Genomic DNA, 26,094 nt, shown 5'->3' with positions numbered 1-26,094 from the left:
AATCGCTGTGCACATAATTTGTTGAGTCTGGGATATAAATTTAGATAATCAGGTCTCAACATGATTGACATAATAATATATCTAAGCAGTTTGGGGTAGGGACTGTTTCAAGATCGGCCATTGAAAGACCCTGGTGCCCATCAATCTGAGCAAATTACCCAAAAAGCATTTCTAACTACTAAGATGAGCAAAGTACCTGGTTGAAGCCAACAGAGTTGAAACCAAAACCAAAACGGAGATACAATTGATGTGATTCCAATCTCCGTAGAGCTCTTGCGTCATAAGGGGTTGTGTTGAATAGTTTCACCCATAACACCACATGCAGAGAACAAAAAGTAACAACGAGATGCCAACTTGTCACGGAATGAGTTTTACTTCGTCGAACACAAACTTCTTTATTACTCCTCGCACCAATATAACAAACACTACATAAGCAAAATTATCTATTTATAATGTACGAGAAGGATAAGTAAACAATGCATAAGTTGCCAAAACTGGAGTTCAAATGCAGGTTCAAACACTTTTCTTCAGATGTTATAAAATATGTAGGCCCTCTGGCATTGTCCTTCCATATGTTGCATAGAAAGAAGAGGGCAACATCGACTCATCGAAATTCCAGTCAGTCGATGATGGTCTAACAGACGGCTCAGCAAGCTATGTTCGACTGAGAGCAAAGAGTAATTGGATACCGATGGTAAAAATCATCAATATTCCGGTCATAACATGCAGAACTTGGAAGGAGTATTCGTGCCATTAAGATTAATACAATTTGGATTCTGTCAGAAGGAAGTGTATCTTGTAATGATACGAAGTGTATCTTGTAATGATACGCTATGACATAAGAGATATTGGTAAAATCTCTCTATTTAGCTGTCCCGGTTGTAGAATCAACCACTGGGCAATTTTTAGCTATGCTCCTCCAATATCAATTGGTGCAATCCGTCAATGTAGCAATTTCAAAATTCACATCACAATTACAAATCAAGTTGAGGCCTCACATAGAATGGGACGATGCGATAACTTCTGAACTTTCCCCACACCTCCTATATAATGCTAAAGATATACTATGTTAACAGAAACAGAAAAACATGTGTAATCCGTTACAAATAAAGTTGACAGTGATAGATATCAAACAGGTTAGGTCAATGAAACCCTGCAATAGTTTGAGTGTTTCAAAACATTAAGTATCTAGTTGGAAATACCGAATCAAGAACATAAATGAAATGTTAAATGTTATTTTGATCTCACCAGCACTTGCGTTATACTTGAAATCAGAATAATTAAATTCATTGGTTAGAAGCCCATCGATATTTTGCTGGAAAAAAGAATTAATCCAAATTTGAACATATAGTAGTTCATTTTGACGCTGCCACAGGGAACATGCGCTATCCATATTTTCCTTGGGTTTTCCCAATTTTGTCCAACTAAAATATAAGTATTCTACTTATTTCCCCATTATATATATATATACATGGTTCTAAACCTAGCTTTCTCATTGTGGATTGGTGACATAAATAGGGAGTTTGTATTGAATATTAGCTTTTAAGTCCCAGACTCAACCACGAAAACCTTGCTCAGGTATAAATTGTGATCATAATATCCTTAACCTTGAGATTTTCTTCAAATTATTGCCAAGAATAACTCTCCTACACACCATAATGTAAGAGTTGCGCTTCCTGCGAAGTTTTACAATACTTTACTATATTAAGATAACATTCTACTCAATTAGTTCATCCAGTGGAATCAGTGCGCAAGCTAAGTAATTTAATGTGTAGAGACAAACTTGTTAAGAGGAAGCTACTTGAGATTAAAAGAAAAAGATGCAGCTAGATCACACATCCAAAGTGACAATGACTTGTGAAGGGTGGCCAAAGATTCGCCAAGCATTTTTCAACTACTAAGATAAGCGATGTACCTTATACAATTCAACATAGTTAAAATTCAAACTGGAATTAAAAAATGAACCACCAAAAGCCACTCACTAACTCTGTTCACATTTTGCAAATTTGTTGGGTCTGTGATACCCCTTCCGGCACCATTTACCGTCACACTATGACGAGCAACATAAGTTGTTGTAGATAATTGCCACCTTTAGATGGACCACCTTAGATTTTAGATGGTCTCTTTGTGGGCCTTATCGGGAAAACAGAAATTGTTGTTTCCTTGGCTCGTTCTAGTGCCTCATTTCTCAAATGAAACAACATTAGAAAGATCCATTCATTTTTTTTTTTACTGCTGCAGTAGTTGCTGCAACAAACTCCAAAGGATATATCCATTGGATCAGCGATGCCCTCTTTCAGCACCGTGTACCGTCACACTGACTTGTGCAACTTATGCTGGTTATATAACTGCTCACTTTTAGATGCAACAACTTAATTGTTGTTTCCTTAGTTCGTTTTAGTGCCTCATTTCTCAAACGAAACAACATTAGTAAGATTCATTTATATTTTGAACTCTGGCAGTAGTTGCTGCTAAACAATAGATAAATTAGTTAGGTCTGTGTCTCTGTGATACCCCTCTTCCATCTCCAATCAAGAGAAAGACCGTAGTTTACAAAGACTGATATCAAACAGGATACCACAATATAACATGCAATAGTTTAGCAGTTTAAAATATTAAATCAAGAACATTAACAGAATTCACACCAGCACTTGAAGTATACTTGAAAGCAAAAAAGAGAAACTTTTTCATTGGTCAAAAGCCCATCTAGAAATGGATCAACAATGAACAAGATCATTGAGTGGTATGCGCAAAAATGTTCAAGAGCTCTGTTGAGGAAACCTTAAACCTCTTTACAATAGTATATGTCTTCTGACAAGAACTAATTAAGATTTAAACAAGATAGAGAGCAAGGACTAGTAATGAATTAATGACTCCAAACACCAACATACAGTAGGTCATTATAAGACCAGAGAACTTGTCATAGCTCAGTATTTTGAGACTTTCAAGCCAACTCACTGTATAAAAACATAGGTCGGACAACCATATATAAGGGTCAAACAACTGCGATCCCCTCAATACTAAAGTTGTTCTACGATTCTAAGCACCACCATATCCAATCTTCCTTATTGTGGTCTATTATTGTTCAAACCACCTACTATGGATTCGTAAAGTGAATATAGAAATAGTGACTGGGGGTATGCCACATTGATATATAAGGTTGTTGATCCCAGACTCAATGCTTACCATGTGCATGTATAAAATGTGACTGAACTTTCCTTATCCATAAGTTACCATCTCATTTTCATCACACAAAACCGTACAACACCTAATGCACCAACTTAGATTTAGTTTATACAGCTGCCCACATTTAGATGCACCAACATAGACTTTTTGTCCATAATTGCCCACCTTAAACTTTATATGCACCAACACAGATTTTGTGTATATAATTGCCCACTTTTAGAGGCATCAATTTTTCTGTAATATAATTGTCTGCCCTTCATATGCACCAACTTGAATTTGTTTGTACAGTTGCCTACATTTAGATGCACCAAATTGAATTTGTTTGTATAGTTGCCTACATTTAGATGCACCAACTTAAATTTTTTTTTTTTTTTTACAGTTTACCACATCTAGATGCCCCAACATAGATTTTGTATATATATTAGCCCACTTTTAGATGCACCAACTTAGATTCTGCATGGTATAATCACCCCCATTTATCTGCAGTAACTAGATTTTGTACCGAATTGTCCACAATTACATGCACCAACTTAGATTTTGTTATAGAATATCCCACATTTAATGCACCACCTTAGATTTCGTTTATATAGTCGACATTTAATGTACCAACATAGATTCAGTGTAGATAATTGCCCACATTTCAATGCACCAGCTTAGATTTTGCATTGTAAAGTTGCCCTCATTTATATGCACCAACATGTATAGAATTGCCCACATTGCACCAACATAATGTATGTATAGAATCGCCCACAATTACATGCACCAACTTAAATTTTGTGTATAGTAGTATAAGCCACATTTATAAGCACCACCTCTGATTTTGTTTAATTAGTTGCCGACATTTAGATTCACCAATATAGTTTTGTATATATAATTGCCCATCTATGAAGGCACCAGCATAGATTTTGCACTGTATAAAATTAACCCTATAAAATTAACCCACTGTCTCATATTAAGAGTCCCACTTTGGAACTCCAATTTTTTTCATATATTTTGTTCTTCCATTTGTACCCTTATTATTTTAGAAAAAGTCTTAAATTCAAGAGAGTCTCATTTTTCCACCTCACTAAACATCAAAGCAAATACTAATTCCAACAAACTATGGTTGACTTAAGGTAAGGGCATAGTGGGAAGATAGATGGATTTTATATGATAAAAAAGGAAGTGAGACTCTTAATATGAGACATCTCTAAAAGGAAAGTGAGACTCTTAATACGAGACAGAGGGAGTATAAAATTACCACATTTATATGCACCAACGTATATTTTGTGCATAGAACATCCCTCATTTAGATGCCCCGACATCGATTCTATGTATATAGTTAATCACACTTATATGCACCAACTTATTTTGTTATTTTGTGTATAAAATTGCCCAAATTTATACGCACCGACATCGATTCTATGTATAGAATTACCCATATTTATATGAACCAACATATTATGTGTATACAAAAGCCCGCATTTAGATGCACCTCCATCAATTTTATGTATAGAATGACCCACATTTAGATGCACCGACATCGATTCTATGAATAGAATTGCCCAAATATATATGTACCAGCATAACTTGTGTATAGAATATCCCACATTTAGATACACCGACATCGATTCGATGTATAGAATTGGCCACATTTATATGTACCAACATATTTTCTGTACAGAATAGCCCGCATTTAGATGCTTCGCCATCAATTCTATGTATAGAATAGCTGACATTTAGATGCACCGACTTCGACTTTATCTATAGAATTGCCCACATTTATATGCACTGGCATAATTTGTGTATAAAATAACCCACATTTAGATGCACCGACATCGATTCTATGTACAGAGTTGCCCACATTTATATGCACCAGCATATTTTGTGTATAAAATAACCCACATTTAGATGCACCGACATTTTTGATATATAGAATTGCCCACATTTATAAGCACCAGCAAATTTTTTGTATAGAATTGCCCACATTCAGATCTACCGACATAGATTCCATATATAGAATAACCCACATTTAGATGCACCACATCGCTTCCATGTATAGAATTGCCCACATTTATATGCACCAACATATTTTGTGTCTAGAATAACCCACATTTAGATGCACCAGCATATTTGGTGTATATAATAGGCCCACATTTAGATGCACCAACATCGATTTTATGTATAACGTAGCCTACATTTATATGCACCAACATATTTTGTGAATAACCCACATATACATGAACCAACATAGATTTTTTGTATAACTAGTGTATTTTGTATATCGAATATCCCACAATTATATCTATTACAGTTTTTTCAATCAAAATCTGATATGATCACACTCAAAATCAACAAAGAAGAAAGAAACATATGAAGCCATTGGAAAACAAAACGTTGCAGTGAGCCAAGTAATAGGAAACCAAAAAGTTGTCGTGAATCGATCACGTAATCGAAAAACAAAAAGTTGTAGTGAATTAGTCGAATAATAGTAAAACAAAATTAAAACCTAGAAGATTGAAACCAATTACTTGGATTCCGATTTGTTTTTTATGTGGTTAGTCTTATTACATCCACACCAGAAGAACACGATTAGGTCATCCTAACAAAATCGAAGCAGAAACAAAGAATTCCTATGGAAAACAAGAAATGTCTGAATCAAATCGAGAAAAAGTAACAAACCTAAAAGATTGAAATCAAATACTTGAATTCTCGAACAGTTTTTGATGTGCTTAGTCTTATTGCACCCACATAAAAAAAAACACCATTAGGTCATCTTAACAAAACCGAAGGCAGAAACAAAGAAATCCTTTGGAAAACAAGAAATGTCTTAATCAAATTGAGAAAAAGCGATAAACTTACAAGATTGAAATCGACGGTAACGCTGAAATCGTTGCATGGAACTGTTTGATCGCTAATGTTGAGTTCTTGAAGTTTCCTTGATGTGGTAAAGCATATTTCTACCACGTAAAAATAACAGTCAAATCATCTCATAAAAATCAAATGTCTCGTGAAAAAACAAGAAATCTGATCAAATTGAATAGGGGAAAACGGCAAACCCTAAAAGATCAAATCGAGTACATGTGTTATTATAGGAGAAGATCAAAACCAAATTAAAGGAATTTTTGTATATACCTGACGATCACTCACTAGGGTTCACGGCTTGTAGCATTTCAGATAAGAACTCCAGTACAATTTGCATGGAATCCAAATTTGACATGCTAAAGAGAAGCAGAATGAATATAAAACACAAGAGTTAGAGAGACAAATCTTAAATGCCCCAAACCTCAACTAAAACACATAAGAAAGGGTAATTACATCTATAATAAAAGATGACAATAACCCAACAAAAGCAACCACAATCATCACCTCAAGTTTTCTGTTTCCGGCGCCATTGCTTCATCCAACCTTCATGAAGTATCGCTTGGCATTTTATATCCAGCCTGAAATTGTCTCATCATGGTATGAGTAACAGGTGGAATAACTATTGGAACTGCATCTCGTGACTCGTGAGCGTTGAGGGAATTGTACTCCTGCCCATTAAACAATCTCATGTGTTATTGTTTTTTTGTATGGGTTTATAATTTTTTGAATTTGCAATTGTACGCATGAAAAAGTTTTCATAGAGCATACAGGTCTTAGAGAACAACAGATACTATTCAAAGGAGAAGAAGCAACCTCAAGACCTCAAAAGTTTAGGTTCACATTAAATCTACAGTATTAAAAACTTTATACTTCACTTGGTTCTCAAGCATATAAAATAGGCTATATGAATGTATGTACTCTAAACTTCCCCAGATATTTAAAGAGAAACTCAGACATGCAGATCATTATCTAATAGGGACTAATACTAACGCAAAGAGAGTTGAATGAACTAGCCATTTTACATGTGTAATATACAGGCAAAATGAGAACTTTATGAATTCTTTTCGAACGAAACTTCAGGTATGTTTGGGACAAGATTATAACAAGCAAGGTACTAATGCGTGAGCAGAGTAGGAAGTAGTGGAGATGTTTACCCTTAGTTCTTCATATGCCCAGTAGTACTGGGGATATTTCCCTCCAGCTCCACCAAAAGATTCTTGCCAAGAGTCTACCAACACCAAAATTTTATCTTGGACATGCATATCTGTCTGTTGGAAACGAAATATAAATATAAACAACCAATAGTGCATTGGATTAAACCTGATGAACACCTAATAGAATCTATACAAAAATTAGTGATGCTTAGAGTCACAAGAAAATTTAGTACAACAGTTTAAAACTTCAAAGTCTTTGATATGGTTGCCAATCATTATAAGGATGTGTTAGCCAAATATTTCAATTGTAACTTAATTTCCGAATTTTGCACCAAAACTAGTTGAAGCCTAAAAGTAAGGTTGCACCTCTCTGTCTTGCAGTTAACTGTCATTAACAAAATAAGGGTCTTATTTAGGTAGATTGCAAGTCAACTTTGGGTTTTTGAGTTACTAAGATGAAATAACGATTCTGCGATGTACATCGTAACAAAATAAGGGTCTTATTTAGGTAGATTGCAAGTCAACTTTGGGTTTTTGAGTTACTAAGATGAAATAACGATTCTGCGATGTACATCGAAAAGATACTCAGAGCCTCAAAAGAACTTCAATGTGGGAATGTTGCTACATTTGCGAAAATAAAATGTTTAGAGCGATATCGAGCACACAATTGCACAATGAACCTAACCACCAAAGCAAACTTACCTTTTTCCTGGCAATTTTGATCAACTCCTGCAAAATATTCTTCTTGGCGATATGAAAATGCACGTTCTCGTTACAGTTTTTTAACATTGTCTCCAAGAGCTGCCAAAAAGAATTGAATGTCAAATTATGAATCAGAAATCGACCAAACTTTGTAACATAGTCGAACAACTTTATGATGTTGATAACGTATTCTACTTAGTGAAACCGAGCTTATGGAAGAGCTCCAACATACATACCGCCAAATCAAGTAGTTGAACTTTTGGGTTCTTATGCTGCAAACATATCTTCAATACTTTAACAACATCTTTGGCATGCCTAAAGAAATTCCAATCAATCCTTCACCAAACTCCATAAATAAATTAACAAATCCAAACTCTCTTTCTTTTTTCAACCATAGATACAAGTGATGTGATTCCAATCTCCGTACAGTTCGTGCATCATAAGGGGTTGTGTCCAATAGTTTCACCCATAACACCACATGAAGAGAACAGAAAGCAACAACGAGATGCCAACTTGTCATGGAATGAGTTTTCATGTCTAAAGCAACTGCCAAATAAACATCATAGAACAATGTTAAAACTAAAACCCAATTGAAGTAGTCTCTGAATATGCGAGAAGAAAGGTCACACATTTTCCCTATGAGCATAGGCAAATACCTGTTGCATTGAACAGTAAATTACCGAACAACAAATAAGCACACTAAAAACAAAACGAATGTGAGTCAGTTGGTGTCCAATGAACTCCAGCCCGAAATGATAAATCATCAACAAAACTCCACCGTTGGGCATCCCTTTTCAACCTAAACGGAAGCACAATCCAATCATCCAAGTTATAATTTGTTTATCTTAGGCATTGCCTGCTTCTCTTTATGGGCTGGTAAAACCTAAATTTTTATTTCTATGCTTAATTTAGTTGCTTGTTTCTATAACGAAATTTCTTTGAATACATAAATGAGATGCTTACTTTAACTGGCTTTTGCATGTCACTGTATCACACAGAATGGAAGACTTCAGTCCTTTACCTCGTCAAACACAAACTTCTTCATTACTCCTAGCACCAATATAACAAACACTATATAAGCAAAATTATGTATTTATAATATACGAAAAAGGATAAGTTAGCAATGCATAATTGCCAAAAAGGGAGTTCAAATGCAGATTCAGACACTTCTCTTCAGATGTTACGGAATATGGAGGCCCTTTGCCATTGTCCTTCCATATGTTGCATAAGAAGAAGAGGGCAACAACGACTCGTCAATATTCCAGTCAGCCGATGATGGTCGAACAGACGGCTCAGCAAAGCTATATTCGGCTGAGAGCAAAGAGTAATTGGATATTGTAATGACCCGCTATGACATAGGAGATATTAGTAAAATCTCTCTATTTAGCTTTCCGAGTAGTAGAATCAAGCAGTGGGCAATTTTTAGCTGTGCTCCTCCAATATGGATTGGTGCAATCTGCCAATTTAGCAATTTCACATCACCAAAAAGTCAGATTTGTAATGATTTATAAAGTTCACGCCTCACATAGAATGGGGCGATGGGATAACTTCTTAACTTTTCCCGCACGTCCTATATAATGCTAAAGATATACTATAGTTGGAATTAAGTAAATAAAAACAGAAATAGAAAAAAAATTGTAATGCGTTACAAATAAAGTTAAGAGTAACAGATATCAAACAGTTAGGTCAATGCAACACTGCAACAGTTTGAGTGTTTCAAAACATTAAGTATATAATCGGAAATACCGAACCAAGAACATAAATGAAATGTTGTTAAATGTTCTTTCGATCTCACCAGCACTTGTGTTACACTTGAAATCAGACTAACTTCATTGGTTAGAAGCCCATCGATATTCCCCTGGAAAAGGATCGACTCCAAATTTGAACATATGGTAGTTCATTTTGACGCTGCCACATGGAACATGCACTATCCATATTTTCCTTCTCTTGGTCTTTCCCGTTTTGTCCAACTAAAAAATATCATATTTATTTCCACACTTTCAAGTAACCCCATTATATATGGATAGTGCATGTTCATTTTCGACTCCAAATTTGAACACAGGTTTGACAACCATATATAAACAACTGCAGTCTCCTTAATGATAAGGTGTTATATGGTTCTAAACCTAGGTTTCTCATTGTGGATTGGTGACATAAATAGGGAGTTCACATTGAATATTAGCTAGTTGGTCCCAGACTCAACCACGAAAACCATGCTCAGGTACAAAATGTGATCAGAATAATGTAACAGTTACGCTTCCTGCGAAGTTTTACAATACCTTACTATAATAAGATAACATTCTACTCAATCAGTTCATCCAGTGGAATCTGTGCACAAGCTACGTAAATTAATGTGTAGAGACAATGACTTGTAAAGGGTGCCCAAGGATTTGCTAAGCATTTTCCAACTCCTAAGATAAGCTAGTGATTTACCTTATGCAAATCAACAGAGTTAACATCCTTACTGGATTAAAAAATGAACTATCAAAAGTCACTCCACTAACTCTGTTCACATTTTGCACTCTTGCAGTAGTTGCTGCAACAAGCTCTAAACAATAGCAAATTAGTTGGGTCTGTGATACCCCTTCCGACACCATTTACCGTCACACTATGACGAGCAACATAAGTTGGTGTATATAATTGCCCACATTTAGATGCACACTTAGATTTAGATGATCTCTTTGTGGGCCTTCTGGAGAAAACAGAAATTTTTGTTCCTTGGCTCGTTTTAGTGCCTCATTTCTCAAATGAAAGAACATTAGAAAGATCCATTCACATTTTGAACTCTCTTGCAATGGTTGCTGCAACGAACTCCAAAGGATATATTTGTTAGATCTGAAATGCCCTCTTTCAGCACCATATATCGTTACACTGACATGTGCAACTTATGCTGGTTATATAACTGCGCACCTTTAGATGCGACGACTTAATTGTTGTTTCCTCAGTTCGTTTTAGTGCCTCATTTCTCAAACGAAACAACATTAGTAAGACATTCATATTTTGAACTCTTGCAGTAGTTGCCGCTTAATAATAGATAAATTAGTTGGGTATGTTCTCTGTGATACCCCTCTTCCGGCTCCAATCAAGAGAAACATTGTAGTTTACATAGACATATATCAAACATGATACCACAATGAAACCTATAATGATTTAGCAGTTTAACATACTGCATCGGGAACAATAACGGAATTCTCACCGGCACTTGAAGTATACTTGAAAGCAAAAAAGAGGAACTTTTTCATTGGTCAAAAGTTCATATAGGGATGGATCAAGAATGAAGATCGTTAAGTGGTATGCGCAAAAATGTTCTAGAGCTCTGGTGAGGAAACCTTAAACCTCTTCACAATAGTGTATGTCATCTGACAAGAACTGATTAAGATTTAAACAAGATAAAGAGCAAGGACTAGTAATGACTTAATGACTCCAAACACTAACATACGGGTAGGTCATTATAAGACCAGATAACCTGTAGTTCATTATTTTAAGACTTTTAAACGACCTCACTTGAAATATAAACACAGGTCGGACAACCATATATAAGGGTCAAACAACTGTGATCCTCTCAATGATAAATTGTTCTATGGTTCTAAGAACCACGCTATGATCTTCCTTATTGTGGTCTAATACTATCCAAAGTACCTACTATCTGAATAGTAATAGTCAAATGAATTAGTGACCGCGGGTATCCCACACAAATATATAAGGTTGTTGGTCCCACACTCACCAATGCTTACCATGTGCATATATAAAATGTGACTGCACTTTCTTATCTGTAAGTTACCATCTCCTTTTCATTACACAAAAGCGTTCAACACCTAATTCATTAACATTGTAGTCGGGAATATCTTTCCTTCACAGATAATTTCAGAGTTGGGCATCTATGAAATTTCACAATATCCTACTAAAATGAAAGTGTTCTAGACAATCAGTTCATCAAGTGGAATCAGTGTGCAAATTATGTAAATGAATATGTATAGATTTTATTTACTATCTGAGTAAGCTTGTTATGTAAACAAGGATCCATTAACAATTCCAACACATGATCGAAAAGCATCTTCCAACAACTAAGATAAGCAATGTACCTTATGGAAATCAACAGAATTGAAACCCAAACCAAGATTAGCAAATGAACCATCAATAGCCACCCCACTAGCTCTATTCATATATGCACTCTTGCAGTAGTTGCTACGACAAGCTCCAAATGATAGATTTCTTTCGATTTGCAATACTCCTTCCAGCACCATGTACCATTACACATACGAGCAATGTGTGATGGTGTACCGTGTACACTATTTCCTACCTTTGGATCTCTCTTTGACCCAAACGCGAACAGAATTCAATCCTCCAAGTCGTAATTTTATTATATTTCATTTTGTTTGTTTCTCTTTATGGGTTCGAAACCCCAAAATTTGCCTATAATTGCCCACATTTAGATGCACCAACACCGATTTCGTGTATATAATTGCCCACCTTTAGAGGTACCCAGACCAACTTAAATTTTGTATAATATAATTGCCCGTCTTTATATGCACCAACTGGGATTTGTTTATATAGTTCTCCACATTTAGATTCACCAACCTAGATTTTGTGTAATATAATCGGGCACCATTATATGCACCAACTTAGATTTAGTTATATAGTTGCCCACATTTAGATGCATCAAAATAGATTTTTCGTACATAATCGCGCACCTTAAACTTTATATGTAGATTTAGTGTATATAATTACCCACATTTAGACACACCAACTTAAATTTTTTGTAATAATTGTTCGGCTTGATATGCGCCAACTTGAATTTGTTTGTATAGTTGCCCACATTTAGATGCACCAACTTAGATTTTGTGCAGCATAATACTATAATTGCCCACCTTATGCACACCAACTTGGATTTTGTTTATACAGTTTCCACATTTAGATGCACTAACATAGATTTTGTGTATACATTTTGCGCACCTTTAGATGCACCAATTTAGATTTTACATAGTATAATTACTCTTATTTATATACACCAATTAGATTTTGTGTATAGAATTGACCACATTTATATGCACCAACTCAGATTTTGTTTATACATTTGTCACATTTACATAAGCCAACATAGATTTTTTATAGAATTGTCCACAATTACATGTACTAACTTCGATTTTGTATACAACCCACATTTATATGCACCACCTTAGATTTCGTTTATATAGTTGATATTTAAATGCACTAACATAGATTCAGTGTATACAATTGCCCACCTTTAAAAGCACCAGCTTAGATTTAGCGTTGTAAAATAGCCCCCATTTATATGCATCAACTTAGATGTCATGTATAAAATTGTCTACATTGCACCAACATCATGTATATATAGAATTTCCCACATTTATAAGCACCACCTCCGATTTTGTTTAATTAGTTGGCGACATTTAGATTCACCAACATAGTTTTGTATACATAATTGCCCGCCTTTGAATGCACCAGCTTAGATTTCGCACTGTATAAAATTGCCCCCATTTATATGCACCAACTTAGATTTGATGTATAGAATTGCCCTCATTGCACCAATGTATTGCCCACAATTACATGCACCAACATAAAGTTTGTGTATAAAATAGCTTACGTTTAGATGCACCACATATATTCTATGTTTACAAATGTCCACATTTATTTGCACCAACACGAAATTTGTATAGAATAGCCCACATTTACACGCACCAACATAGGTTTTTTGTATAGAATTGCCCACATTTATAAGCACCAGCATATTTTGTGTATTGAATAGCCCACACTTAGATGCACCGACATCGATTGTATGCATAGAGTTACCCACATTTATATGCACAAGCATATCTTGTGTAAAGAATAACCCACGTTTAGATGCACCCCCATCAATTTTATGTATACAATAGCCCAAATTTAGATGCACCACCATCAATTCTATATATAAAATAGCCCACATTTAGATCCACCAACATCGATTTTATGTATAGAATCGCCCACATTTATATGTACCATTATAATTTGTGTGTAAAATACCCCACATTTAGATCTACCGACATCGATTCTATATATAGAGTTGCCCACATTTATATGCACCAACATGTTTTGTGTACAAAATATCCCACGTTTATATGCACCAGCATATTTTGTGTATAGAATAGCCCACATTTAGATTTACCGACATAGATTCTATGTAAAGAATAGCCCACATTAGAATTGCCCACATTTATATGCACAAACATATTTTGTATATATAATAGCCCACATTTGGATGCACCGACATCGATTCTATGTATAGAATGGCCCACATTTATATGCACCAGCGTATTTTGTGTATCGAATAGCCCACATTTAGATGCACCGACATCATTCTATATATGGAATTGCCCACATAATATGCACCAACATATTTTGTATATACACTAGCCCACATATACACGAACCAACATAGATTTTATGTATAGAATTGCCCACATTTATATGCACCACTATATATTTTGTGTCGAATAGCCACATTTAAATCTAATACAGTTTTTTCAATTAAAATCTGATATGATCTCACTCAAAATCAACAAAAAAGAAAGAAAAATATGAAGCCCTTGGAAGACAAAAAGTTGCAGTGAGTCAATCAAGTAATAGGAAGCCAAAAAGTTGTCGTGAATCGACCAGGTAATCAGAAAACAAAAAGTTGTCGTGAATTGGTCGAGTAATAAGTAAAACAAAATTAAAACCTAGAAGATTGAAACCAATTACATGGATTTCCGAAGAGTTTTTATTACATCCACACCAAAAGAACACGATTAAGTCATCTTAACAAAATCAAAGCAGAAACAAAAATTCCTTCAAAAAAACAAGAAATGTTTGAATTGAATTGAGAAAAAGAGACAAAACTAAACGATTGAAATCAATTACTTGAACTCTCGAAGAGTTTTTAACGCAGTAAGTCTTATTGCACCCACATCAAAAAACACGATTAGGTCATCCCAAACAAACCAAAGGCAGAAACAAAGAAATAGCTTACGTTTATGCACCACATATATTCTGTGTATAGAAATGGCCACATTTACACGACCAACATAGGTTTTTTGTATAGAATTGCCCACATTTATATGCACCAACATAGGTTTTTTGTATAGAATTGCCCACATTTAGATGCACCATCATATTTTGTTTATCGAATGACCCACATTTAGATGCCCCGACATCGATTATATGTATGAAGTTGCCCACATTTATATGCATAAACATATTTTGTGTGTAGAGTAACCCACATTTAGATGCAACCCCATCAATTTTATGTATAGAATAGCCCAAATTTAGATGCACCGCCATCAATTCTATATATAGAATAACCCACATTTAGATGCACCATCGATTTTATGTATATTGTTGGCCACATTTATATGCACCAGCATCATTTGTGTGTTGAATAGCCCACATATAGATCTATCGACAACGATTCAATGTATAGAATTGCCCACATTTATATGCACCGGCATATTGTGTATAGAATAACCCACACTTAGATTTACCAACATAGATTCTATGTAAAGAATAACCCACATTTAGGCTCCACCAAAAGCTTCTTGCCAAGCGTCTATCAACCCCAAAATTTTATCTCGGACATGCATATCTGCCTGCGGGATACGAAATGTAAATATAAACAGCCAATAGTGGAATTGGATTAAACCTAATGAACATCTAATAGAATCTATACAGAAATTAGTACAGATATTGGAAAGGGTACACTAATAACGACAAATCGAAGGAAATGAAGATTGTTAGAAACATAAGTTGAAGACTCTAGAAAACGAAATGGTCCATAAGTTCCAGACACACATTTCATATTAGGTTGTTTTTAATTAAGTAGGAACTGCAGTTTTTTAAACTTGAAAGTCTTTGATATGGTTTCCAATCAATTGTAACTTACTTTCCGAATTTTACACCAAAAATAGTTGAAGCCTTAAAGTAAGGTTGCACCTCTCTGTCTTGCAGTTAACTGTCATTAACAAAATAAAGGTCTAATTTAGGTAGATTGCAAGTCAACTTTGGTTTTTGAGTTAGTAAGATGAAATAACGATTTTGCGATGTACATCCGAAAGATACTCAGAGCCTCAAAAGAACTTCAATGTGAGAATGTTGCTACATTTACGAAAATATAATGTTTAGAACGATATCGGGAAAACAATTGCACAATAAACCGAATCACCAAAGCGAACTTACCTTTTTCCTGACAATTTTGATCATCTCCTGCAAAATATTCTTCTCGGCTATATGAAATGCACGTTCTCGCCACAGTTTTTCACCGTTGTCTCCAAGAGCTGCCCAAAAGAAAATTGTATGCTACTTAATGAAACCGAGCTTATGGAAGAGCTCCAACATACATACCGTCAAAGCAAGTAGTTGAACTTTTGGGTTCTTATATGCTGCCAACATTTCTTCAATTCTTCAACAACATCTTCGGTTTGCCTAAAGAAATTCCAATCAATCCTTCATCAAACTCCATAAATTAACAAATCCAAACTCTCCTTTTTTCCTTGAAAACAAGTTAACCACAAAACAGAAAAAAACAATAATCACCTAAAAACGCATAAACCAGATACTCAAGGAACCAACATTAAATCTTTTTGTTTCTCAATCTGTTTAAATATGCAATCTTCTACCAATAATAACATCTAAATATTTTTTTTAATAGGTTTAAACACATAATCTTGTATTAATAACAACATCGAAATCTCAAAAATAACACACCTAAGACTTTGTTTTGGGTTTAACGGATAGCTGATCCGTATATTAATTGGAAGCAAAGAGAAGTTTGTTACTGCTGATGGGAATAGAAGGTCAATGGGACTAATACCTGGAGGGAGTATTAATTGGTCCCAATTTAGATGTCATAGTAGGCGTGAGGAAATCGCAGTGCACATAATTTGTTTAGTCTGGGCATAAAATTTAGATAATCGAGTCTCTAACACGATTGACATAATTATATATTTAAGCAGTTTGGGGCAGGGATAGTCTCGGGATCGGCCACTGACAGACCATGGTACCCATCAATCTGAGCAAATTACACAGAAAAGCATTTCTAACTACTAAGATGAGCAAAGTACCTGGTTGAAGACAACAGAGTTGAAACCAAAACTGAGATATAATTGATGTGATTCCAATCTCTGTACAACTCCTGCATCATAAGGGGTTGTGTTGAATAGTTTCACCCGTAACACCACATGAAGAGAACATAAAGTAACAACGAGTTCATAGTCTTCTTAATATTACCACAAGCAATAGCACTAGACGAGTTCATAGTCTTCTTAATATGGTTAATTTACAGGCCAATTATGTGTCTTTGCCTGACATCTACAGAGAGCGTGAATGCAGTACGCCACATCAGCCCTAGACCTTCTTGCTGAAATAGCAGCAAAAATAGATGAAACACAAAAACGAAAGATGGAAAAAAGGAACTCGTCAATTCTCTATTCTGATTAAAAGTTGGAAAATACAAAGACAAAAGGGTACCAAAAACCAAATTGCTTTCGCAAAATCAACCAAGAACAATTAAAAGAAGAAAAAAGAGTCGAAGGTACTCTCAAACCTCAGATATGTTTTTCTTTTGTTGGACGTTCTACATGGTTCGTAGCTCTAACAATGGCAATATCCAACTCCTGACGACACCCAACTTATAAGAAATCAAGAAACTTTAAATCTACAAGAATCATTGTGGTGGCATGAACATTCAAATTCTAACCTTATAATAGCTATTAAGGCTTGCTAACCCAACAGTGGTAGAGTCCTTGATGGCTCCCAAAGCTTTCCTCAAGCTCTTCTGTGTGCCTCCACTACACATTTTCTCTCAATACGGCAAACCTCTACACAAAAAGAACGAAGAATTGTGATTCGTAAAGTGAGCTTCCTTATATAACTAATATTTAGTGAGCAACGAATAATATTTCATAACAATTAGCATACATTTGGGTTAATACGTAATATGTCTAATTCAACCAAACTTATAAAATATTAAATTTCAAATACTCCGGGAAATTAATTTAACTGGAACAATAACAAAAAATGCTGGACGAACACCTAGAAAAGCGATTAAGTGCTGAGATATCCATTTTCTGCTTTGTGAATTTTGGATCTATATTTTCACTTTGTTTTATCCAATATTTCGATAGTTCGTGAAGTGCCACTTAACAAATTCGGCACTTCGGCGTTGTTTATGAGGTTGTTTAGCCTTTTCCATGACATATAACAATTATGTAAAAGAAATTCTCACAACATGAAAAATTCATATAATCTAATTTCAGATAAAACGGTTCAAATATTTTCTGATTTGACATGCCAAAACCGACATAGAAAGCAAACTGTTTTAAGGCAAACCATGCAAACTTTAGGTTCTCACTCCATGAATTTCAACCAGAAAACACTAAGATTTTGATTAAAATACATAAAATTTAGTACTTGTAATAAAAACAGGGGAAAATCATAGTACAAAATTGAGTATTTGTAATAAAAACATGGGAATCATATACAAATTGACAAGAAAGTTGAACATGACCTTAAATTCAAACTTTTCAATCATGCATGAATGAAGTTACCTAAATGAATATAGATGGAACGAAAAAGATTGGTGTTTAGAAGAAATTGGAATTAAAGAGATCAAAGGGGCTAAAACTAACCTGAATCTGATTTGGTCTAAGAAACGACTAAGCAAGCTATGTTCGGCTGAGAGCAAAAAGAGTAATAGGATACTGATGGTTGGAATCGTCAATATTCCGGTCATATCTTGCAGAACTTGGGGGGAGTATTTGTGCCATTAAGATCAATACCATTTGGATACTCTGTCAGAAAGAAGTGTATATTGTAATGATCCGCCATGATATAAGCAATATAATAAACACTATATAAGCAATGTTAACTATTTATAATGTACGAAAAATATAAGTAAACAATGCATAATGGCCAGAAAGGGAGTTCAAATGCAGGTTCAAGCACCTCTCTATCAGATGTTACGGAATATGGAGGCCCACCGCCATTGCCCTTCCATATGCTGCATTGGAAAAAGAGGGCAACAACGACTCATCAATATTAGCACAAGCAATAGCACTAGACGAGTCCATAGTCTTCTTAATATGGTTAACTTACAGGCCAATTATGCGTCTTTGCCTGACGTCTACAGAGAGCGTGAATGCAGTACGCCACATCAACCCTAGACCTTCTTACTGAAATAGCAGCAAAAATAGATGAAACACAAAAACAAAAAGATGGAAAAAAGGAACTCGTCGATTCTCTATTCTGATTAGAAGTTGGAACATACAAAGACAAAAGGGTACCAAACACCAAATTGCTTTGGCAAAATCAACCAAGAACACAAAATTAGAAGAAGAAAAAAGAGTCAAAGGTACTCTCACACCTCAGATATGTTTTTCTTTTGTTGGACGTTCTACATGGTTCGTAGCTCTAACAATGGCAATATCCAACTCCTGACGACACCCAACTTATAAGAAATCAAGAAATTTTAAATCTGCAAGAATCATTGTGGTGGCATGAACACTCAAATTCTAACCTTATAATCGCTATTAACTTCTGCTAACCCAACAGTGGTAAAGTCCTTGATGGCTGTCAAAGCTTTCCTCAAGCTCTTCTGTGTGCCTCCACTACACATTTTCTCTCAATACGGCAAACCTCTACACAAAAAGAACGAAGAATTGTGATTCGTAAAGTGAGCTTGCTTATATAAAAAAAAATTTAGTGAGCAACGAATAATATTTCATAACAATTAGCATATATTTGGGTTAATACGTAATATGTCTAATTCAACCAAACTTAAAAAAATATTAAATTTCAAACACGCTGGGTAATAAATTTAACTGGAACAATAACAAAAAATGTTGGACGAACATCTAGAAAAGCGATAAAGTGCTGAGATATCCATTTTCTGCTTCGTGAATTTTGGATCTATGTTTTCACTTTGTTTTATCCAATATTTCGATGGTTCGTGAAGTGCCACTTAACAAATTCGGCACTTCGGTGTTGTTTATGAGGTTGGTTAGCCTTTTCCATGACATATAACAATTATGTAAAAGAAATTCTCACAACATGAAAAATCCATATAATCTAATTTCAGATAAAACGGTTCATCAAATATTGTCTGATTTGACATGCCAAAACCAACATAGAAAGCAAACTGTTTTAAGGCAAAACACGCAAACTTTAGGTTCTAACTCCATGAATTTCAACCAGAAAACACTAAGATTTTGATTAAAATACATAAAATTTAGTATTTGTAATAAAAACAGGGGAAAATCATAGTCCAAAATTGAGTATTTGTAAAAAAAACATGGGAATCATATACAAATTGACAAGAAAGTTGAACATGAGTTTAAATTCAAACTTTTCAATCATACATGAATGAAGTTACCTAAATGAATATAGATGGAACAAAAAAGATTGGTGTTTAGAAGTAATTGGAATTAAAGAGATCAAAGGGGCTAGAAACTAACCTGAATCTGAATTGGTCTAACAAACGGCTCGGCAAGCTATGTTCGGCTGAGAGCAAAAAGAGTAATAGGATACTGATGGTTGGAATCGTCAATATTCCGGTCATATCTTGCAGAACTTGGGGGGAGTATTTGTGCCATTAAAATCAATACCATTTGGATACTCTGTCAGAAAGAAGTGTATATTGTAATGATCCGCCATGACATAAGCAAGATAATAAACACTATATAAGCAATGTTATCTATTTATAATGTACGAAAAAGATAAGTAAACAATGCATAATGGCCAAAAAGGGAGTTCAAATGCAGGTTCAAGCACCTCTCTAGCAGATGTTACGGAATATGGAGGCCCTCCGCCATTGTCCTTCCATATGCTGCATTGGAAAAAGAGGGCAACAACGACTCGTCAATATTACCACAAGCAATAGCACTAGACGAGTTCATAGTCTTCTTAATATGGTTAACTTACAGGCCAATTATGTGTCTTTGCTTGACGTCTACAGAGAGCGTGAATGCAGTACGCCACATCAACCCTAGACCTTCTTGCTGAAATAGCAGCAAAAATAGATGAAACACAAAAACAAAAAGATGGAAAAAGGAACTCGTCAATTCTCTATTCTGATTAGAAGTTGGAACATACAAAGACGAAAGGGTACCAACGACCAAATTGCTTTCGCAAAATCAACCAAGAACACAAAATTAGAAGAAGAAAGAAGAGTCGAAGGTACTCTCGCACCTCAGATATGTTTTTCTTTTGTTGGACGTTCTACATGGTTCGTAGCTCTAACAATTGCAATATCCAACTCCTGACGACACCCAACTTATAAGAAATCAAGAAACTTTAAATCTGCAAGAATCATTGTGGTGGCATGAACATTCAAATTCTAACCTTATAATCGCTATTAACTTCTGCTAACCCAACAGTAGTAGAGTCCTTGATGGCTCCCAAAGCTTTCCTCAAGCTCTTCTGTGTGCCTCCACTACACATTTTCTCTCAATACGGCAAACCTCTACACAAAAAGAACGAAGAATTGTGATTCGTAAAGTGAGCTTGCTTATATAACTAAAATTTAGTGAGCAACGAATAATATTTCATAACAATTAGCATACATTTGGGTTAATACGTAATATGTCTAATTCAACCAAACTTATAAAATATTAAATTTCAAACATGCTGGGTAATAAATTTAACTGGAACAATAACAAAAAATGTTGGACGAACACCTAGAAAAGCGATAAAGTGCGGAGATATCCATTTTCTGCTCTGTGAATTTTGGATCTATGTTTTCACTTTGTTTTATCCAATATTTCGATGGTTCGTGAAGTGCCACTTAACAAATTTGGCACTTCGGTGTTGTTTATGAGGTTGTTTAGCCTTTTCCATGACATATAACAATTATGTAAAAGAAATTCCCACAACATGAAAAATCCATATAATCTAATTTCAGACAAAACGGTTCATCAAATATTGTCTGATTTGACATGCCAAAACCAACATAGAAAGCAAACTGTTTTAAGGCAAACCACGCAAACTTTAGGTTCTAACTCCATGAATTTCAACCAGAAAACACTAAGATTTTGATTAAAATACATAAAATTTAGTACTTGTAATAAAAACAGGGGAAAATCATAGTACAAAATTGAGTATTTGTAATAAAAACATGGTAATCATATACAAATTGACAAGAAAGTTGAACATGAGTTTAAATTCAAACTTTTCAATCATGCATGAATGAAGTTACCTAAATGAATATAGATGGAACAAATAAGATTGGTGTTTAGAAGTAATTGGAATTAAAGAGATCAAAGGGGCTAGAAACTAACCTGAATCTGAATTGGTCTAACAAACGGCTCGGCAAGCTATGTTCGGCTGAGAGCAAAAAGAGTAATAGGATACTGATGGTCGGAATCGTCAATATTCCTGTCATATCTTGCAGAACTTGGGGGGGTGGGGGTATTTGTAATGATCCGCCATGATATAAGAGATATTGGTAAAATCTCTCTATTTAGCTTTCCCAGTTGTAGAATCAACCACTGGGCAATTTTTAGCTATGCTCCTCCAGTATCAATTGGTGCAATCTGCCAATTAGCAATTTCAAATTTCATATCACAAAAAAGCCCAGATTTGTAATGATTTACAAATAAAGTTGACGCCTCACATAGAATGGGACGATGGGATAACTTCTGAACTTTTCCCACACTTCCTATATAATGCTAAAGATATACTATAGTTGGAATTTAGTTAACAGAAACAGAAAAAGATTTGTAATGCGTTACAAATAAAGTTAACACTAACAGATATCAAACAGGTTAGGTCAATGAAACCCTGCAACAGTCTGAGTGTTTCAAAACATTAAGTATCCAGTTGAAAATACCGAATCAAGAACATAAATGACATGTTGTTAAATGTTCTTTCGATCTCACCAGCACTTCGTTATACTTGAAATCAGAATAAATTCATTGATTAGAAGCCCATCGATATTCCGCTGGAAAAAGAATGACTCGAAATTGAACATATGGTAGTTCATTTTGACGCTGCCACAAGGAACATGTACTATCCATTCTTTCCTTCTCTTGGTCTTTCCCAATTTTGTCCAATAAAAGATATCCTATTTATTCCACACTTTCAAGTAACCCCATTATATATAAACATAGGTTTGACAACCATATCTGAACAACTGCAATCTCCTTAACGATAAGGTGTTATATGGTTCTAAACCTAGCTTTCTCATTGTGGATTGTTGACAGAAATAGAGAGTTCATATTGAAAATTAGCTTGTAAGTACCAGACTCAACCACAAAAACCATGCTCAGGTATAAAATGTGATCAGAATATCCTTAACCTCGAGATTTTCTTCAAATTATTACCAAGAATAACTCTCCGACACACAATGTAAGAGTTAAGCTTCCTGCAAAGTTTTACAATACCTTAGCATAATAAGATGACATTCTACATTGCACCAAGCCACCAACATCATGTATATATAGAATTTCCCACAATTACATGAACCAACATAAATTTTGTGTGTAGTATAACCCACATTTATAAGCACCACCTCCGATTTTGTTTAAATGGTTGCCGCCATTTAGAGTCACCAACATAGTTTTGTATATATAATTGCCAGCCTTCGAATGCACCAGCTTAGATTTTGCACTGTATAAAGTTGCCCCCATTTATATGCACCAACATAGATATGATTTATAGAATTGCCCACATTGCACCAATGTATTGCCCACAATTACATGCACCAACATAAAGTTTCTGTATAAAATAGCTTACGTTTAGATGCACCACATATATTCTATGTATAGAAATGTCCGCATTTATTTGCACCAACACGAAATTTTGTATAGAATAGCCCACATTTACACGCACCAACATAGGTTTTTGTATAGAATTGCCCACATTTACATGCACCAGCATATTTTGTGTATTGAATAGCCCACACTTAGATGCACCGACATCGATTGTATGCATAGAGTTACCCACATTTATATGCACAAGCATATCTTGTGTAAAGAATAACCCACGTTTAGATGCACCCCCATCAATTTTATGTATACAATAGCCCAAATTTAGATGCACCACCATCAATTCTATATATAAAATAGCCCACATTTAGATCCACCAACATCGATTTTATGTATAGAATCGCCCACATTTATATGTACCATTATAATTTGTGTGTAAAATACCCCACATTTAGATCTACCGACATCGATTCTATATATAGAGTTGCCCACATTTATATGCACCAACATGTTTTGTGTACAAAATATCCCACATTTATATGCACCAGCATATTTTGTGTATAGAATAGCCCACATTTAGATTTACCGACATAGATTCTATGTAAAGAATAGCCCACATTAGAATTGCCCACATTTATATGCACAAACATATTTTGTATATATAATAGCCCACATTTGGATGCACCGACATCGATTCTATGTATAGAATGGCCCACATTTATATGCACCAGCGTATTTTGTGTATCGAATAGCCCACATTTAGATGCACCGACATCATTCTATATATGGAATTGCCCACATAATATGCACCAACATATTTTGTATATACACTAGCCCACATATACACGAACCAACATAGATTTTATGTATAGAATTGCCCACATTTATATGCACCACTATATATTTTGTGTCGAATAGCCACATTTAAATCTAATACAGTTTTTTCAATTAAAATCTGATATGATCTCACTCAAAATCAACAAAAAAGAAAGAAAAATATGAAGCCCTTGGAAGACAAAAAGTTGCAGTGAGTCAATCAAGTAATAGGAAGCCAAAAAGTTGTCGTGAATCGACCAGGTAATCAGAAAACAAAAAGTTGTCGTGAATTGGTCGAGTAATAAGTAAAACAAAATTAAAACCTAGAAGATTGAAACCAATTACATGGATTTCCGAAGAGTTTTTATTACATCCACACCAAAAGAACACGATTAAGTCATCTTAACAAAATCAAAGCAGAAACAAAAATTCCTTCAAAAAAACAAGAAATGTTTGAATTGAATTGAGAAAAAGAGACAAACCTAAAAGATTGAAATCAATTACTTGAATTCTCGAAGAGTTTTTAACGCAGTAAGTCTTATTGCACCCACATCAAAAAACACGGTTAGGTCATCCCAAACAAACCAAAGGCAGAAACAAAGAAATCCTTACACAGCCACCAGTCTTGTTGAATAAAGCATATTTTGTTGCATGCCCTCACAATTGATCAGAACTTGTAAAAGTTATCGTTTTAAGAACACCAAGGACAAGGAATTCATGAAAATCTAAACCAGATTTAGGGTTTAGGTCTACTGTCGACTTTGTAAGAGAAAATCTAAACGAGATTTAGGGTTTAGGTTTCCTCTCTCATGCGTTATTTCGAGGTTGATTATAGAAACAACAACCAAAAATTTAATTATTAGGGTCAAAAGACCTAAGTAGTAAAATGAGAAATCAAAGTGTGGGAAAAGACGTGATGTCTAGGAGGAAAGGAAAGAACAGTTACCAGCAAGATCCACCGACAAAAAACTCGTCTGACTGTCAAATTCAATACTAGGTCGATTTCCCCTCACGAATGTATAAGGATCAGCCGATCTGATCCAAACAAATAATTATCAGAGTTCCCTTAATGTCAAGCCGAATATACTTGAAGATTGCGACTCGTTTTGTTTTAAACCCTAGAATTTAGGGTTTCCCGATGCCATAAAATACCGAGAGAGATCACGATGGTGCAATACTGAGAGTGACATGGGCACGAGAAGAAAGGAGAGAGAGAATTCACATAGAAGGATCACCGTCGTCTTTTCCGATCAAGATTTCTCATGGGTTACAAAGGGAGAACGAGAATTTTGAATCTCTCTCCTCTCGCTCTTTCGATAGAAATAAATCTTGATTTTTTCTTATTAGGTGGTGACCCCCAACGGTTAGAAACCCCAGCAAGGACCCGACCTCATTACCTCAGGCCAACTCCAACCCTAAAGTTGCCACAAAAAAAATCCAATCCTAAAGGACTGTTTTGGGCTTGAGCCCCTCACTCCAACCCCCGAGCTCAGTCGACTCGACTGAGTTCCCTCCAAACATGAGTGTTGGGCTTCTAACGGTCACGAGGTAAATTTCCCCTGGCTGTTAGATTAACCCAATAACCCAAAATTTGTCAGCCACCACAAGTTCTCTCCTTCTCCAGACTTGAGAAAGAAAGAGAGAAAAAAATAATAGAAGAA

The 26,094-nt window shown here is 35.1% G+C and overlaps 1 protein-coding gene across 14 annotated transcripts; it reads right to left on the bottom strand.

The window, feature by feature from the left end:
* Positions 1 to 4,190: 4,190 nt before the first annotated feature.
* LOC147532668 (TOM1-like protein 6) lies at positions 4,191 to 25,801 on the bottom strand. Of its 14 annotated transcripts, XM_086646636.1 has the most exons (28): positions 25,380 to 25,766; positions 22,790 to 24,970; positions 22,190 to 22,444; positions 21,255 to 21,375; positions 21,102 to 21,171; positions 20,835 to 20,911; positions 20,685 to 20,739; positions 20,369 to 20,530; positions 19,432 to 19,552; positions 19,279 to 19,348; positions 19,011 to 19,087; positions 18,861 to 18,915; positions 18,545 to 18,706; positions 17,614 to 17,734; positions 17,461 to 17,530; positions 16,979 to 17,274; positions 16,095 to 16,340; positions 15,802 to 15,870; positions 11,969 to 15,508; positions 8,850 to 9,342; positions 8,543 to 8,685; positions 8,123 to 8,432; positions 7,887 to 7,985; positions 7,185 to 7,298; positions 6,535 to 6,698; positions 6,301 to 6,386; positions 6,028 to 6,125; positions 4,191 to 5,359 (listed from the first exon to the last, which is right to left on the bottom strand). In XM_086646636.1, exons 23-25 carry the CDS (start codon positions 7,971 to 7,973, stop codon positions 6,576 to 6,578), a joined length of 324 nt encoding a protein of 107 aa, XP_086502762.1. In that variant the 5' UTR covers positions 7,974 to 7,985; positions 8,123 to 8,432; positions 8,543 to 8,685; positions 8,850 to 9,342; positions 11,969 to 15,508; positions 15,802 to 15,870; positions 16,095 to 16,340; positions 16,979 to 17,274; positions 17,461 to 17,530; positions 17,614 to 17,734; positions 18,545 to 18,706; positions 18,861 to 18,915; positions 19,011 to 19,087; positions 19,279 to 19,348; positions 19,432 to 19,552; positions 20,369 to 20,530; positions 20,685 to 20,739; positions 20,835 to 20,911; positions 21,102 to 21,171; positions 21,255 to 21,375; positions 22,190 to 22,444; positions 22,790 to 24,970; positions 25,380 to 25,766; the 3' UTR covers positions 4,191 to 5,359; positions 6,028 to 6,125; positions 6,301 to 6,386; positions 6,535 to 6,575. The 14 variants fall into 14 exon arrangements, with proteins under 14 accessions (XP_086502762.1, XP_086502768.1, XP_086502769.1 ...); XM_086646642.1 differs by lacking the exons at positions 22,190 to 22,444; positions 22,790 to 24,970 and having other exon boundaries at positions 15,435 to 15,508; positions 16,095 to 16,192; positions 16,260 to 16,407; positions 25,380 to 25,775; XM_086646643.1 differs by lacking the exons at positions 4,191 to 5,359; positions 22,190 to 22,444; positions 22,790 to 24,970 and having other exon boundaries at positions 5,840 to 6,125; positions 8,567 to 8,685; positions 8,850 to 8,936; ... (3 more) ...; positions 16,260 to 16,340; positions 25,380 to 25,775.
* Between the last annotated feature and the right edge of the window lie 293 nt (positions 25,802 to 26,094).

Source organism: Eschscholzia californica, unplaced genomic scaffold (genome assembly GCF_041429995.1).
Source record: "Eschscholzia californica isolate CP2 unplaced genomic scaffold, dmEscCali1.0.p SCAF_6, whole genome shotgun sequence".
NCBI classification, from domain to species: domain Eukaryota; kingdom Viridiplantae; phylum Streptophyta; class Magnoliopsida; order Ranunculales; family Papaveraceae; genus Eschscholzia; species Eschscholzia californica.
Note: the sequence above shows the minus strand (reverse complement) of the source record. Positions and strands in the feature narration are given on the sequence as shown.

What these genes read in the sequence shown, in the direction of transcription:
- LOC147532668 (XM_086646637.1), bottom strand. Translation starts at nt 7,973, where the DNA reads ATGTTAAAAAACTGTAACGAGAACGTGCATTTTCATATCGCCAAGAAG. An exon ending in TCAAAATTGCCAGGAAAAAG is followed by an intron (nt 7,299 to 7,886) that starts GTAAGTTTGCTT and finishes CGTTTCCAACAG; the next exon opens with ACAGATATGCATGTCCAAGA. An exon ending in GGGCATATGAAGAACTAAGG is followed by an intron (nt 6,699 to 7,184) that starts GTAAACATCTCC and finishes TTTAATGGGCAG; the next exon opens with GAGTACAATTCCCTCAACGC.